The following is a 15,847-nucleotide window of genomic DNA, read 5'->3' on the forward strand; positions in this document are numbered from 1 at the left end:
CGCCTAGGCCCTGGGGATCCACTGGGGGACCCCGATGCCGCCCCCCTGGCAGATCTGGTGCTGCTGCTGCTCCCAGCACCGTTTTCTGGTGCGTGGCTGCTCCTGCGTCGTCTTCGGGGCCGGCTCTGGGCATCTGGGGCTGGACGTTCCAGCGGTGAGCGGCTTCTTGTCCGGGGTCGCCCCCGCTGGCCGGCGGGGAGTCTGCCTTCGGGCACCAAGGAGTGACTGGAGGTTCCTGGTGCCCTCCGACTGGCCAAGCTGGGGGGTGCTGCTCCCAGCGCTGGGTTCTGCCAGCACGGCTGCTCCTGCGGCGTCTTCTGGGACTGTGCCAGGTGTCTTGGGCCTGATGTACAGGCTGGCAGATTGTCCCCTGTTCTGTCCCTGGCCTTCTCCTCTCAGTCTCCTGGGAACTGTGGGATGGCCCCGGTGCTGCCTGGCTGCTGGTGCTGCTGAGGCTGCTCCTTTCGGGTGCTGGGGAGCCACGGGAGGGCCCCAGAACCTCTGGACTGGAGGTGCTGGGGCCGGCGAGCCCCAGATTGGTACTGGAGGCTGTAAGGGGGAGACAGGAAGGTGAGTGGGATGGACTTCCAGACCCACGGCAGTAGAGGCTCTGACCCGTCCAGGGTCAGAGAGACTCTGGCAAGGCTGCCCTGAGCTCCTGCAGCCAGGCCTGGCCTGGCCACAGCCCAGCAGCATGAGGCCTTTGCCACTTACCAGTGCCCACGCCAGCACAGCTGTCGCACCTCCAGGTGCCTGTGCTGTTGGTCAAGTTGGAGCAGCGCCGGTGGGTGCCTTCGGCAGCACAGGAGCGGCACAGGAGCAGCTGCCAGGGCCTGGGGAAGCAAAGAGTTGTGGGTGTGAGGACAAAGTGTCTGAGCCAGGGAGTGGCTGGCACATCCCTTGTGCTCTGTCCTGGCTCCCCCAGCATGTGCTGAGGCTGAGGACGTGGGCAGAGCCCCAGATGGCTGCTGAGGCAACTCACCCCTGTCCCTCCGCCTGCTCCCTGCCTTGTGGGGTAAAGGCATTCGCTGACATCACAGCGCTGGTGCCTCTCTTGCAGCGATGCAAAGGCGTTGCCGTCCTCCCAGGTTGGTCCTCTGCAAGAGAAGGGAGGGAAATTGTCCAGTCCCTGGCCATGCGCAGCGCTTGTGCCCTCGTGTCTAGAGAGCAGGGCAGAGGGACACCAACCTGACTGGGATTCGGATCCCCATGATGGACATTTCGGAACGGAACTCCACCTGGTTTCTGCAGATGGGGCACTGGAAGTAGAGAATGCCTGCACTCACAGCTTGTCCCTGCAGAAGAAACACATGCGGTGAGAGGTGAGCGGGCCCTGGTGCTGCTGAGCACCTGCCGTGCGCGCAGGGTGAGGGGGAGGGCTCCTACCTGGATGCAGCCCCGGTGGAACCAGGCGTGACTGCAGGCTGGGCCACACCATGGTGTGGTAGGACTTGCTGTGTCCCCCACAGGGTCCATGCAGATGATGCAGATGGTGTCCTGCTCCGGAGCTGCCTGCACTGCCTGCTGAGGGCGGTGCTCCCAGCAGAAGGACCTGGCGGGGAGAGGGAAGGGAAGGGCAAGGTGAGAAGTGCTGGGCCTGCCGCGGTTGTGGCGAGGAGGGCAGAGGAACGTGAAGGAGCCCCAGGCCCATCCAGGCTCTGGCGCTGCCTCCGGCTCTGCCAGGCTGCTGGGAAGCACCAGCGTGGGGTCCTCTCTTGCTTGGCTGCTGCTGGCAGCCCTTACCTGTACTGCCCAAAGAACTGGGTGACGCATTCTCCGTCCGAGGCGCAGGGGAGATGGAAGCTGCGTTCACAGCCTGTCTCCGTGCAGGTGATGGTGGCCCCTCGCTCGCCACAAACGAAGCATTGCTGAAAAGAACACAGCAGCCCCATTAGCACCAGGCTCGATGCCGCCACCGCTGGCCCCACACCCCTGGGCAGGGCAGGGCACAGGGCGCGGGCGCTGCTGGGTCACGCTCTGCAGACCCCTCTGGTGGACAAGGCTCGTCTGCCAGAGCAGCAGTTTGTCCCGGAGCAGGTTGGAAAGGCTGGGATTGCTGCCTTGGGGTCCAGGCTAAGCTCGCGGGAGCATCTCCTGGCCCAAACCTCCCTGTTCCCATCAGGTCCTCACCTTCTGGGATGCCCGCTTGATTGTGTGCTGTATATCCTTCAGTAAAAATCCCAAAATTCCGACGCGTAGTGATCGAAGCTGATAAAGGCCATTCGCAAGAGACTATAGAATGGAAAAAAGCAGGATCTCGTTAGGGGTCATAGTTGAAGGGACCGTCCCTGGTGGGATGCTGACGGGAACCCTGGGGGAACTCACCAGGCAAAACGTGTGGGCACAGAGTCCGTTCCTTTTGTGTATGGGGCCGCAGATGTTCGGGTCAGCATCTGCCCGGCCACACAGCATGCATGCTGGAGGGGAGAGAGCAAATGGCACAGCCATTGAGCACCTTTGCGGGGCCAGGTGTCCCTGAGGGACTGTCCCCAAGGGCCTGTTCTGTCCCTGCCATGCTGGCTGATGGGCAGGGCCAGAGGCTGTGGAGGGGAAGGAGGCACAGCAGGCACAAGGGTCCCAGCAGGCACCCACAGCCCGACCTGGGCCCCCCCTGCCAAGGAGCAGAGGGGCCCTGCCCCGGGGTGGTTGGGGAGCCCCTGCCTGCCCCTGCCTCCCCTCTCGGCCACAGGCAGCCCTCCCAGCCCCTCCCCGCCCTCCTGTGGGACGGGATACTTTTCTCTCACCTTGCTCCCTCGAGTCGGGAGCCTTCCGCTTCATTTCAGACATGGTGCACTTGGACAGCGAGCACTTGGAGAGTCACTGCCCCAGCGGTGCCGGGGTTTCTCCTCCACACGCTCCTCTGCCGACCCTGAGGGAGAAGCAGGACGAGGGTGAGTCTGCAGCACGGGCCCGAGGTGTGCAACCCCTCCTCCCTCGGCAGCCCCGGGCAGCCCCCTCCTCCCTGCCCTCTCCCCAACTCACCAAATCGCACTGAGGCACGGCCCGAGCCCAGCAGCCTTTTATATGCTCCTCGCCCCCGCGGGTCGCCATGGCCAGCCATTGTGACATCACCACCGCACGCCCCCCGTTTGGGCAGGGACGCCCAAAGCTACCTGGCACCCGCTGTGACAGAGCCCCCGCCTCACAGGGGTGGCTGGAGGTGCCACGCTGGGGCCTGGGCCCTCGGCACCCAAGCAAGAGGGTGGCCGCTCTTGCAGCCGGCACAGGCTCAAATGCCGGGTCCCGCGACACGCGGCGGAGAGGAAGGATTGCTTCCCTCGGCCTGCTGGCAACGCTCCCCGTGCCACAGGCAGGAGCGGAGATGTCCCTCGGACAGGGCTGCAGCCCTGGAGTGGCGGCGCCTGCACCGCACCTTTGGGCCAGCATTGCCGCCCTGCGGGAGAGCCGCAGGACACCTGGCGTTTGGGTCACAGCTTGCTCCCTCCTCACGTCCTTCTCCTACAGAGTTTCTCGAGAGCAGGGTGAGACCAGAGCTCGTTGTCTCCCCCAGACATCAGCAAGAGACGTTACAAAGCCAGCGGTCTTAATCGTCTTTACTGCAGTTGACAGTCCAGTCTGAGCCCTGACTCCTTTCGCCAGCTCTCACCATCAGGGTTCAAAGCCTCCTAATTAGAATCACAGAATCGTAGAATCATTAAGGGTGGAAACGTCCTTCAAGATCATCTGGTCCAACTATCCCCTACTACCAATGTCACCCACTAAACCATGTCCCTAAGCACCATGTGCAACCTTTCCTTGAACACCCCCAGGTGACTCCACTACTTCCCTGGGCAACCCGTTCCAATTCCTGACTATTCTTTCTGAGAAGAAATTGTAGTGGGCTTACTTGGCAAGTTTTGGTAGCAGGGGCCCATAGGGGTGGCCTCTGTGAGAAGAATCCAGAAGCTGCCCCATTTTAGATAAGGGCCCTGCTGCTGTCCAGAGCCAAGCCAATAAGCGACGTTGTTTGCGTCTCTGTGAGAGCATATTTAAGAAAGGGAAAAAACTGCTGCGGAACAGCAGCTGGGAGAGAGAGAGGAGTGAGAAACAGCCTTGCAGACCCCAAGGTCAGTGAAGGAGTGGGAGGAGGTGCTCCAGGCACCACAGCAGAAGTTCCCCTGCGGCCTGTGGTGAGGACCATGGTGAAGCAGGTTGTCCCCCTGCAGCCCACGGAGTACCACGGTGGAGCAGGGTTCCACGCTGCAGCCCGTGGAAGAGGCCACGGTGGAGCAGGTGGACCTGCACTGAAGCAGGCTGCAGCCTGTGGAGGACCCCCGCCAGAGCAGATTGCGGGCCGGAGCCGCAGCCCGTGGAGAGGAGCCCACGCAGGAGCAGGTGACCTGGCAGGAGCTGCCGCCCGTGGGGGACCCAGGTTGGAGCAGTGTGCTCCTGATGGATGGACCCCGTGGTACGGACCCGTATCTGGAGCAGTTCTTGAAGAGCTGCTGCCTGTGGGAAGCCCACGCAGGATCACTTTGGGAACGACTGCATCCCACGTTGGAGCAGGGGAAGAGAGTGACCGAGAAGGAACGGCAGGGACAAAGTGCTACAGACTGACCACAACCGCCATTCCCCCATTCCCCTGCTCCGCTTGGTTAAAGAGGTAGAGGAGGGTGGATGGGGGGAAGGTGTTTTGGGTTTCTTTCTTTTGTTCCTCACTTCTCTAGCTTGTTAGTAATAGGCAATAATTCTTAATGTCTCCCTTCTCTGAGTCTGTTTAGCCTGTCACAATAATTGTTGAGCGATGTCCCCATTCTTATCTCAACCCTTGAGCCCTTTGTATCGTTTTTTCTCCCCCTTTCCTATTCAGGAGGGGGAGTGAGAGAGAGGCTGCGGTGGAACTTGGCTGCCCACCCGAGAAAACCACCGCTAATTTCCAAAGTAAACCTCTGGCGCAACTTGAGGCCATACTTTCTAGTCCTATCACTAGCTGTCTGTGAGAAGAGGCCGACCCCTAGCTCCCCACGACTTCCTTTAAGGTAGATGTGGAGAGCAGTAAAGTCTCCCCTGTGTTTTCCGTGTTAAGATCCCACTTTCGGATCCAAAGCTGACAAAAGAGCAAACGTTAGCGGGGGTGGGTACAGTAAGCCCCCAAGCCACCACGACAACACAACCCTTCCCGTCACCCAACCCCCCTCTAACCCCTCATATTTATAGTACTTAAAATGGGGAGGGAGGGGGCTTTCCTCACAAATAAGGCTTTGCACCTTAAAAATGCAGCTCTGCACCTTACAGTGCACCTGGGGGCCCTAAAAATAAGGCATTGCGCCCTGAAAATGACAGCCTGGGCCGTAAAAGTGAGGGTGTAAGCAATAAGAAGCCAGCTTCGTCTCCAGAGAGCAGTCTCAGGGCCCTGAACAAACGGGCTTGGTCCCTACAAAGGAGCCCCTGGGCCTGCAAACTGCGGGTTTCGGTGACTGTGTTGGGTCTGTCTAGGACGGAGTCACCTTTCCCTGCAGCAGCCCACACAGTGCTGTGCTCTGCGGTCGTAGCTGGAGCAGCACTGGTATCACTCCAGCGTTGTGTCTATTGCTGCATAGTGCTGGCACAGCATCAGGACTCCCTCCAAGCCCCCAAGAGCCAGCAGGCTGGGGGTGGGCAAGTGATGGGGAGGGGACATCGCCAGGGCAGCTGACCTAAACCAACCAAAGGGATATTCCATAACACCTGATGTCACACTCAGCAATAAAAGGGGGGCTCTCGTGGGGGAGGGGGCTGTCCTCCTGAACTACCGCTACGCGTTTTGAGGCCCCGCTTCCCAGGACGTGGCCGAACATCGCTCGTTGATGGGAAGTAGAGAATAACTTTTTTTTCTTTCTGTGCTTCCGCGCGGCCTTATTGCTTCTTTTGTTTCTTTTTTCTCCCCATTCCCTTTCCCTTTAATTAAATCGTTCTCATCTCAAACCTCGAGCTCTTTGTGTTGTATTTTCTCCCCCTTCCTCTTTGGGGGAGGGGCGGGTGGAGTGAGAGAGCGGTTGTGGTGGAGCTCGGCTGCCCACCCGAGTAAAACCACCACAGTCCTTTTTGGCACCCAACGTGGGGCTCGAGGGTTGAGATAACAGCAGAATTGATTAAAGTAGTTATAACTAACATACTTGCTAGTCACAATGTTCGGTTTGCTGTTAATATTTTTATTGTATTGTATTGTTATTGTATTGTATTGTTAATATTTTTATTGTATTATTACATACGACATAGTCACACTAGTGACTATGACACGAGACACTAGTGTGACTATGTTGTATGTAGTCCGTTCTCTGTTCTCTTTTTTCCCTCTATATCCGATCGGAGAACGTGTTGAAATCTGTGTTTGGTTTCTTTATCATGCTGTGCTGTAACATGCTGGCCTTCAGTTTCGTCTGGTACTCAGGCCCTGTATTGTTATCATTCTGGTCTCCTGGAGATTATCTTTTTGGATATATTAAGAATTACACCGCCTTCTTTTTCTCCCCTAGTAGTCAATTTGTGAATAATATCGGGGGTGGTGCCTTCTTCTTCTCTCCCTGTGGGCTAATTGCAGCAGCAGTTGAGTATTTTGGATACCCTTGGTCGGATGTTATCCTCCTGTTACTAGTTCTAGTGTTTTTCTTCCTCCTTAAGGTCAAACAATTTATTAAGAATATCATCCAAGGAGCTGCCCCGAGACAAAGTAGTTGTGGGTGGCAAGGTGTGTGGGGGGATATGGGCAGGTACGTGTCACGGTTTTCTCCTCCGATGGTTCTTAACTTCACCCCTGAACAAGTGCAAAATCCAAGAAAACTGGTAGAATGTTTGAAAGACGTACGCCCTGACCCTGGCAATACCAGAGAACTCCATCAGCTTGCTGCACTCTGCTGGGGTCTGGCTTACGCCTATCAAATGTCAATTGTCACTGCCCAGCACCCTCAAGGGGATAGGGAGGTTTCTGAATTTGACGACGAGATAACACAGACTGTGACCACCCCAGAGGACCAACCATCTATGGCATCAGTCGCCCCTATAGGCAAGACAAAACAATGGAAACGGAAGTCAGCTCGTTTAGTAAGGGAAGAAGCTCCTCCTAAGGAGGAGGGAGAAGAGAAAAAGGCAGGCAGCTCTAAAGCAGTGTCATCACAACAACATCAGGGAGAAGAGACCGAAACCATAAATGAATCAGAAACCACTTGATCTCTATCCTTAAGCGAGTTGCGAGAAATACGAAAGGATTTCAGTGGTCATCCAGGTGAGCACATCCTCACCTGGCTGCTTCGATGCTGGGACACTGGGGCCAGTAGCCAACAACTAGAAGGCAGTGAAGCCAAGCAGCTGGGATCCCTCTCTAGAGAAAGGCTCATTGATAGAGTAATTGGGAGAGGGGCACGGGTTCTCAGCCTCTGGAGGCGACTCCTGGCAGCTGTGAAAGAAAGGTATCCCCACAAGGAAGATATTGTATATCAAGTAGGCAAGTGGACCACTATGGATAAAGGTATCCAGCACCTGTGGGAATCAGCTGTGCTGGAGATGATTTATAGTGATTTGGACAATGCCCAGACACCTAAAGACCCTGATGAAGTCCAGTGCACAGCATCCACGTGGCAGAAGTTGGTACGGGCTGCACCCTCATCACATGCCAGCACACTGGCAGCAACGGATTGGGAGGAGGGGATGGGGCCAACAGTGGATACTATGTCCAACCAGCTTCATAAATATGAAGAAAATCTCTCTGCCCCAGTACGGGCCTGTATTTCAGCCGTGGAGAGACTGTCCCAATGGTTAGAAGAACACATAAGTTCCTCCTCACCTAGATGGAAGAATCTTTCAGCCATTAAGTGCCAGCATTCTCCGGCTCAAGCAAGGGAGAATCCAGGACGCACACCACGGGGTACCTTGTGGTTTTATTTACGTGACTATGGGGAAGATATGAGGAAGCGGGATGGTGAACCGACATCGGCCCTAGCTGTTCGGGTACATGAACTGCAGAAAGATACAGCAGCAAGAAAAGAGGCCCCTAGGAGGATCGCTGCCCCAGTTTCTGTTGGGCAGTCCCCCAGAGGCAGTAGAAGGGCTAGTATTACTCCTGACCCTGACGAAGAGACCTCTGCTTCACATTTGGAAGAATTAATTGACAGATGCTCCAACCAGGCCTAGTGGGGCCCTGCCTCTGGCCAGGTAGAGGAGAGGGACAACCGGATTTACTGGACTGTGTGGATTCGATGGCCTGGCACACCAGAACCGCAGAAATATAAAGCTTTAGTGGACACAGGCGCACAGCGTACCCTAATGCTGTCAGGCCACCAAGGGGCAGAACTCATCTCTACCTCTGGTGTGACAGGGGGATCCCAAGAGCTAACTGTGTTGGAAGCTGAAGTGAGTCTAACTGGGAATGAGTGGCAAAAGCACCGTATTGTGACTGGCCCAGAGGCTCCGTGCATCCTCGGCAGAGACTACCTCAAGAGAGGGTACTTCAAGGATTCAAAAGGGTACCAGTGGGCTTTTGGCATAGCTGGCTTGAGTACAGAGAAGATTAAGCAGCTGCCTACCCTGCCTGGTCTCTCAGAAGACCCTTCTGCTGTAGGATTGCTGAGGATTGAAGAACAGCAGGTGCCAATTGCGACTACAACTGTGCACCGGCGGCAATATCGCACCAACCGAGACTCCCTGATCCCTATCCATGAGTTAGTTCATCATCTGGAGAGCCAAGGAGTGATCAGCAAGACTCACTCGCCTTTTAATAGTCCTATACGGCCAGTGCAAAAGTCTAATGGCGAGTGGAGGCTAACAGTGGACTATCGGGGCCTGAATGAAGTCACGCCACCACTGAGTGCTGCAGTGCCAGACATGCTAGAACTCCAGTATGAACTAGAGTCAAAGGCAGCTAAGTGGTATGCTACAAAAGTGGTATGCTACAATCGATATCGCTAATGCGTTTTTCTCCACCCCTCTGGCAGCAGCATGCAGACCACAGTTTGCTTTCACTTGGAGGGGCATTGAGTACACTTGGAATCGACTGCCCCAGGGGTGGAAACACAGCCCTGCCATTTGCCATGGACTGATCCAGACGACACTGGAACTGGGGGACGCTCCTGAACACCTGCAGTACATCGATGGTATCATCGTGTGGGGTAACACAGCAGAAGAAGTTTTTGAGAAAGGGAAGAAAATAATTCAAATTCTCCTGAAAGCTGGCTTTGCTGTTAAACAGAATAAGGTCAAGGGACCCGCACAGGAAATCCAGTTCTTGGGGGTAAAATGGCAGGATGGACGTCGCCACATTCCGACGGATGTGATCAACAACATAACGGTTATGTCTCTGCCAAGTAGCAAAAAAGAAACACAAGCTTTCCTAGGCCTTGTGAGATTTTGGAGAATGCATGTGCCAGGCTATAGTCAGCTTGTGAGTCCTCTATATCGAGTGACTCGGAAGAGGATCTATATCGAGTGACTCGAAAGTGGGGCCCCGAGCAACAACAGGCCTTTGAACAACTCACACAAGAAATAGCTCGTGCAGTAGCCCTTGGGCCTGTCCATACCGGACCAGCTGTGCAAAACATACTTCACACTGCAGCTGGGGAGCATGGGCTCACCTGGAGCCTCTGGCAGAAGACCCCAGGAGAAACTCGAGGTTGACCTGTGGGTTTCTGGAGCCGGGGCTATCGAGGATCAGAAGCCAATTACACCCCAACTGAAAAGGAAATATTAACAGCATACGAGGGGATTCGAGCCGCTTCAGAAGTTGTTGGTACAGAAGCACAACTCCTCTTGGCCCCACGGCTACCTGTGCTACATTGGACATTTAAAGGGAATATCCCCACTACACGTCATGCAACCGACGCTACGTGGAGTAAGTGGGTAGCGTTAATTACACGGCGGGCTCGAATGGGGAAACCCAACCGCCCAGGAATCCTGGAAGAGATCATGGACTGGCCGGAGGGCAGGGATTTCGCAGTGCTGACAGAAGAGATAACCCACGCTGAAGAAGCACCACCGTACAATGAGTTGCCAGAAGACAGAAAGCAGTATGTGTTGTTCACTGACGGATCCTGCCGTGTGGTAGGGGGCCATCGGAAGTGGAAAGCTGCTGTGTGGAGTCCCACACGACAAGTTGTGGAGGCCATGGAAGGGGAAGGTGAGTCGAGTCAGTATGCAGAAATGAAAGCTATACAACTGGCCCTAGAGATTGCTGAAAGAGGAAAATGGCCAGTACTGTATCTCTACACTGACCCATGGATGGTGGCAAATGCTCTGTGGGGGTGGCTGCGGCAATGGAAACAGAACAACTGGCAGCGCAGAGGTAAACCTATCTGGGCTGCTACCCTGTGGCAAGATAGTGCTGCCCGGGTAGAAAACTTGGCTGTAAAGGTACGTCATGTAGATGCTCACATGCCTAAGAATCGTGCCACCCACCGAAGAACATCAGAACAACGAAGAAGTGGATCGAGCTTCGAAAATTGAAGTAGCCCAGGGGAGTACATACCGACAGTCCTTCCGGAAGAATGATAAGAAATTGGAAAAATAATTGGCCTTTTGGAAAGGCCCCTTTTGCGTCTCCTGCACCCAAGCTACTCTGACTACTACCTGTTACTGTTACTAAGAGCACAGTCCAAACGCTTCTTAAACTCTGACAGGCTTTGTGTCACGACTACGTCCTTGGGGAGCCTGTTCCAGTGCGCGACAACCCTCTCGGTGAAGAACCTCTTCCTGATATCCAGCATAAACCTCCCCTGCCACAGCTTGACACCGCTCCCTCAGGTCCTGTCGCTGGTCGCTAAAGGGAAGAGATCGGCGCCTGCCCCTCCGCTCCCCCTCGTGAGGAAGCTGTAGGCCGCGATGAGGTCTCCCCTCAGCCTTTTCTTTTCCAGGCTGAACAGGTCAAGTGACCTCAGCCGCTCCTCGTACGTCTTCCCCTCTAGGCCCTTCACCATCTTCGTTGTCCTTCTCTGGCCACTCTCCAACAGTTTCACATCCTTTTTGTACTGTGGTGCCCAGAACCGTACACAGTACTCGAGGGGAGGCCGCACCAACACAGAGTAGCGTTGCAGCGCTGTGATCACCCACGTGTGCCACTGGGACGGAGCATGTCCAGAGTGCATTCAGCAGCCTGCTGTTCACTATCCCTTGTGAAAAAGGAGAGAAAAGTAAGCTTCAGGAGTCAGGAGGTAAACTCACACCATTCATTTCAAGTACAAGCAAAAAATTGATAACTACAGGAAAACAACCTTCCAGGTTGCAGATCAGCACGGGGGAAGACAGCTTCAGGAAGCCATTTACCTTCTCACTGTCTTCACTGACGGCCCTAGGCACCAGCATTATGGAGCGCATCTCCGCAACAGGGGGCTCCTTCCAGTTTGAGCTGCTCTCCAATGCAAGTGGGAGGCTGTACAGTCGTCCCCTCGCGTGAAACTACGTACTCAGGAACGCTGCTCTGCTACTTCCAGATAAAGTTACTTCAAAAGCTGGATGTGAGGACCCAATTTCATTTCCAAGGGAAATAAAAATAAAAAATAATAATACCACCACTGCAGTTCCTGATGTCCTGCTTGTACCTGGAACGTTCTCTGTAGCTACTACATCTCTTCACTGTGCTGGAGAAGATGCGGGGACAGAGAGGCTCGCAGACACAGCTCATCTAGGCTAACTCACAGCCTCCTTAAGGCTGTATGCCTCGCAGTAGCTTTCCTTGTGCAAAACAATCCCTGGTGCCCCACAAAGCAGCTTGCCTTACTTGGGTGGTAAGGGGTGCCACGGAGCCCTCAAATATCTGCTCGAGGGCAGGAAGGCTCTGCAGGAGGATCTGGATAGGCTGGAGCGATGGACTGAGGTCAACTGTATGAAGTTCAACAAGGCCAAGTGCCGGGTCCTGCACCTGGGGCGCAACAACCCCAAGCAGAGCTACAGGCTGGGAGATGAGTGGCTGGAAAGCTGCCTGGCCGAGAGGGACCTGGGAGTATTGGTTGATAGTCGGCTGAATATGAGCCAGCAGTGTGCCCAGGTGGCCAAGAAGGCCAACAGCATCCTGGCCTGCATAAGAAGCAGTGTGGCCAGCAGGTCTAGGGAAGTGATTGTGCCCCTGTACTCGGCTCTGGTGAGGCCGCACCTCGAGTACTGTGTTCAGTTTTGGGCCCCTCGCTGCAGGAAGGACATGGACGTGCTCGAGCGAGTCCAGAGAAGGGCGACGAAGCTGGTGAGGGGTCTGGAGAACAAGTCTTACGAGGAGCGGCTGAGGGAGCTGGGCTTGTTCAGCCTGGAGAAGAGGAGGCTCAGGGGCGACCTTATCGCTCTCTACAGTTACCTTAAAGGAGGCTGTAAAGAGGTGGGGGTTGGTCTGTTCTCCCACGTGCCTGGTGACAGGACGAGGGGGAATGGGCAAAAGTTGCGACAGGGGAGTTTTAGGTTGGATGTTAGGAAGTACTTCTTTACCGAAAGGGTTATTAAGCATTGGAACGGGCTGCCCAGGGAGGTGGTGGAGTCACCATCCCTGGAGGTCTTTAAAAGACGTTTAGATGTAGAGCTTAGCGATATGGTTTAGTGGAGTACTTAGTGTTAGGTCGGAGGTTGGACTCGATGATCTTGAGGTCTCTTCCAACCTAGAAATCTGTGATACTGTGATACTGTGAAATACCAGCCTTGCGGTCTCACAAGCAGGATTGTGCCGGGTTGGCCGGTGCAAGAGCAAACGGACTGCCCAGCAGTATCATCATTTCCGAGGAAAGCATTAATCCGAGAACCCGAGAGGCCGTCTGCCCTGGAAGAGGAACTCCCAGAGTCCGATGGGACAAAGACAGGCAACACCACGTCCTCCAGCACCACACGGCTGGAGAAAGGGCACCGCGACATGAGTTTCTGGCGGAGTCCTTTGTTCTGCAGGAAAGGCCCTCCCAAAATCTCGCCTCGGCTCAGGGATTCACTCGCTTTCTGCCCCACCACGCCTCTCTCAGCACGGCCACTGCCACTGGAGGCAGTCGATCTCAAGCGAGGCGAGGGGCGCTCACCCCGCTCCACAGCGGTCCTGCTTGTGCGAGGCGTGTACAGCCCGTACCTGCGACCTTGGACTTCTCCGGCTCAGTGCTCAGCCTGTAGTTCTTCCTTGAGAGAGCAGGCCCAGCACCTCGCGACGTCATTCTTCACAGGCACCGGTGCCAGAGCGGGCATAAGACAGGCAGACGCCTCGACCCAAACCTGCTGGGGAGGATGCTGCCGTTAAACTTGTCCCTTTCTTGCAGGCTCACGAGCGTGGCCTGAGCAACCCGGATAAGCCGAAGCCGAGTCCTTGCGCTAACGGCAAGGCCATACAAGAGCCCAAAGCCGGCTGCCAGCCCTGCTCTCACCTGTCCCACCTCTTGCCAGCCCCGACCTCCTCTCCAGCGCTGCAGTGCTGTGATCACCCACGTGTGCCAGTGGGAAAGAGCGTGTCCAGAGTGCTCGTCCCCGCTGCCATGGGCTCCCCTGCAAAGCAAGCAGCCTGGGGGAAGATGGGCGAGGGGAGCGGGGAGAGGCTGGCTCAGAACTGTATTGGGCTTGGGGGCTGGGGATTAGGGCCAGCACTTGGGGCTAGCGCATGCCTGGTTCTGCAGCGTGTTCTGGGCTGGCTGTAGGGATTTGGGGCTGGACGTTGTAATCATGATCGGGTTGTCCTCTGCTCTGGTCCAGGGTGGCTGGAGCCGCTGCTGCTCTTGGGCACTATGGAGCTGTGGGGCATCCCCACTCCTGTCAGTCTGAGGGTGCTGGAGCTGCTGCTCTCGGGTACCAGGGAGCCAAGGAGGGCCCCAGTCCTGCCTGGCTGGCGGTGCTGGGGCTGGTGCTGCCCGACGGTGGGGAGCCTCAGGAGGACCCCGGTGCCGCCTGGCTGCTTGCGCTGTTGGTGCTGCATTTGGCAGCTAGGTAACAAATCGTCTTGTTGGTATTGCTTACATCACCCTCGGGGATTAGATGCCCACATCGGTGGCGAGCAGAACCTGTGCTTGAAACATCTTGGTATCTACCTTATTTTGTCGTACCACTCCCCATTATTCCAAATTGTCAACAGCAGCCTTGCGAAGCCCATGCATGTGATAAGGCGCCGTGGTGCGTTATGATGCCCAAGTTCAACGTGGGTGGGGAGGGCAAGGAATTGTAACCGCGTGCAATTGTGGTTGTGCAACAATCACACCTAAGCATGGTTTTCACTTGGATGTGGGAGATGCAAGCTTGTATCGTACTGATTCTGACCTGAAAACTCATGGGCCTGCGCTAATGAATGCACAGTTAGAAACAGAGGGGTGTTTTAATGGAGAGAAACAGAGGGGTGTTTTAATGGAGTGCAACTTTGGAATCTCACAGGGAAAGTTCATACTACAATTCGTCAAAGACACTTTAACTTCGCGGCTCCTAACTCTACGTGCCATAGTCTAGAGGGTGACGGTTGGCTAATAACTGGGACATGTGCAGCCCAAACGACATGTCTGGCTGTGTAGATCGTAACCCCTTCTGGACAATGTGATTAAGCCAAACGTGCTTACTGGAATTGCGTTGCTTTCCTAATCAATCTAATGGGGGGGAGGGAAGGAAGCAGGGAGACACGGCTTAGTCGTGCGAGTGAGGCTGAAGCCGACGCGCGTGGTGATCTCTCAGCACAGATGGGACTGGCAGCAAGCTTTATTGTGATGGCGGCTGGGGACTGGAGCCAGGACGTGGGGCTGGAGCACGGCTGCTCCCGTGGCATTGTTCAGGCCGGCCGTAGGGATTTGGGGCCCGATGTTGTAACCGGGAGCGGGCTTCGCATCCGGACTGGCCCGGCGTGGCTGGAGCGGCTGCTGCGTTCAGGCACCGGGGAATCGCTGGAGGACCCCGGTGCCGTTTCGCTTTCAAAGCTGCTGCTGCTGCTGCCCTGAGCACTGGGGGTTGTAGCACGTCTGCTCCCACGCCGTCTTTGGGTCTGCCTCTGGGTATTTGGGGCCTGATGTTGTAACGGGGAGCGGCTTCTTGTCCGGGCCATCCCCTGCTGGCTGGAGCGTCGTCTCCGCCTAGGCCCTGGGGATCCACTGGGGGACCCCGATGCCGCCCCCCTGGCAGATCTGGTGCTGCTGCTGCTCCCAGCACCGTTTTCTGGTGCGTGGCTGCTCCTGCGTCGTCTTCGGGGCCGGCTCTGGGCATCTGGGGCTGGACGTTCCAGCGGTGAGCGGCTTCTTGTCTGGGGTCGCCCCCGCTGGCCGGCGGGGTGTCTGCCTTCGGGCACCGTGGGGCGATTGGAGGTTCCTGGTGCTGTTTCAGCGTTAGGGCTGTGAGTGCTGCTCTCAGCACTGGTCTCATGGCGTCTTTGGGGCTGGTTAAAGGTGTCTGGTGCCCAAAGTACATGGCGGATCGTCGCCTGGTCTCTCTCCCGCCTTGTACTGTCAGTCACCGGGATACCTTGTAATGGCCCCGGTGCTGCCTGGCTGCTGGTGCCCACGCCAGCGCACCTGTCGCACTCCCAGGTGCCTGTGCTGTTGGTCAAGTTGGAGCAGCGCCGGTGGGTGCCTTCGGCAGCACAGGAGCGGCACAGGAGCAGCTGCCAGGGCCTGGGGAAGCAAAGAGTTGTGGGTGTGAGGACAAAGTGTCTGAGCCAGGGAGTGGCTGGCACATCCCTTGTGCTCTGTCCTGGCTCCCCCAGCATGTGCTGAGGCTGAGGACGTGGACAGAGCCCCAGATGGCTGCTGAGGCAACTCACCCCTGTCCCTCCGCCTGCTCCCTGCCTTGTGGGTAAAGGCATTCCCCGACAGTACAGCGCCGGCGCCTCTCTTGCAGCGATGCAGAGGCGTTGTTGTTCTCCCAGGTTGGTCCTCTGCAAGAGAAGGGAGGGAAATTGTCCAGTCCCTGGCCATGCGCAGCGCTTGTGCCCTCGTGTCTAGAGAGCAGGGCAGAGGGACACCAACCT

At 56.3% G+C, this 15,847-nt stretch overlaps 2 protein-coding genes across 6 annotated transcripts in view; one reads left to right on the plus strand and one right to left on the minus strand.

Annotated features, from left to right (window-relative positions):
- The window catches only part of LOC308200482 (PHD finger protein 7-like), a gene marked incomplete at its 5' end in the record, with an annotated part of 9,117 nt that extends 6,066 nt beyond the window's left edge, over positions 1 to 3,051 (minus strand). The window contains 6 exons of the mRNA XM_080606346.1: positions 4 to 1,097; positions 1,189 to 1,295; positions 1,387 to 1,552; positions 1,744 to 1,868; positions 2,131 to 2,232; positions 2,983 to 3,051. Of these exons, the coding sequence (XP_080462472.1) occupies positions 626 to 1,097; positions 1,189 to 1,295; positions 1,387 to 1,552; positions 1,744 to 1,868; positions 2,131 to 2,232; positions 2,983 to 3,051 (1,041 nt within the window). The 3' untranslated portion in view covers positions 4 to 625. The remainder of the gene's footprint in view (positions 1 to 3; positions 1,098 to 1,188; positions 1,296 to 1,386; positions 1,553 to 1,743; positions 1,869 to 2,130; positions 2,233 to 2,982) is intronic.
- The window catches only part of IARS1 (isoleucyl-tRNA synthetase 1), a 127,401-nt gene that overhangs the window by 17,138 nt on the left and 94,416 nt on the right, over positions 1 to 15,847 (plus strand). The gene's annotated exons all lie outside the window — the stretch shown is intronic.

The sequence above is a fragment of the Anser brachyrhynchus genome (assembly GCF_964034855.1).
Source record: "Anser brachyrhynchus genome assembly, chromosome: 10".
In the NCBI taxonomy this organism is placed as follows: Eukaryota; Metazoa; Chordata; class Aves; order Anseriformes; family Anatidae; genus Anser; species Anser brachyrhynchus.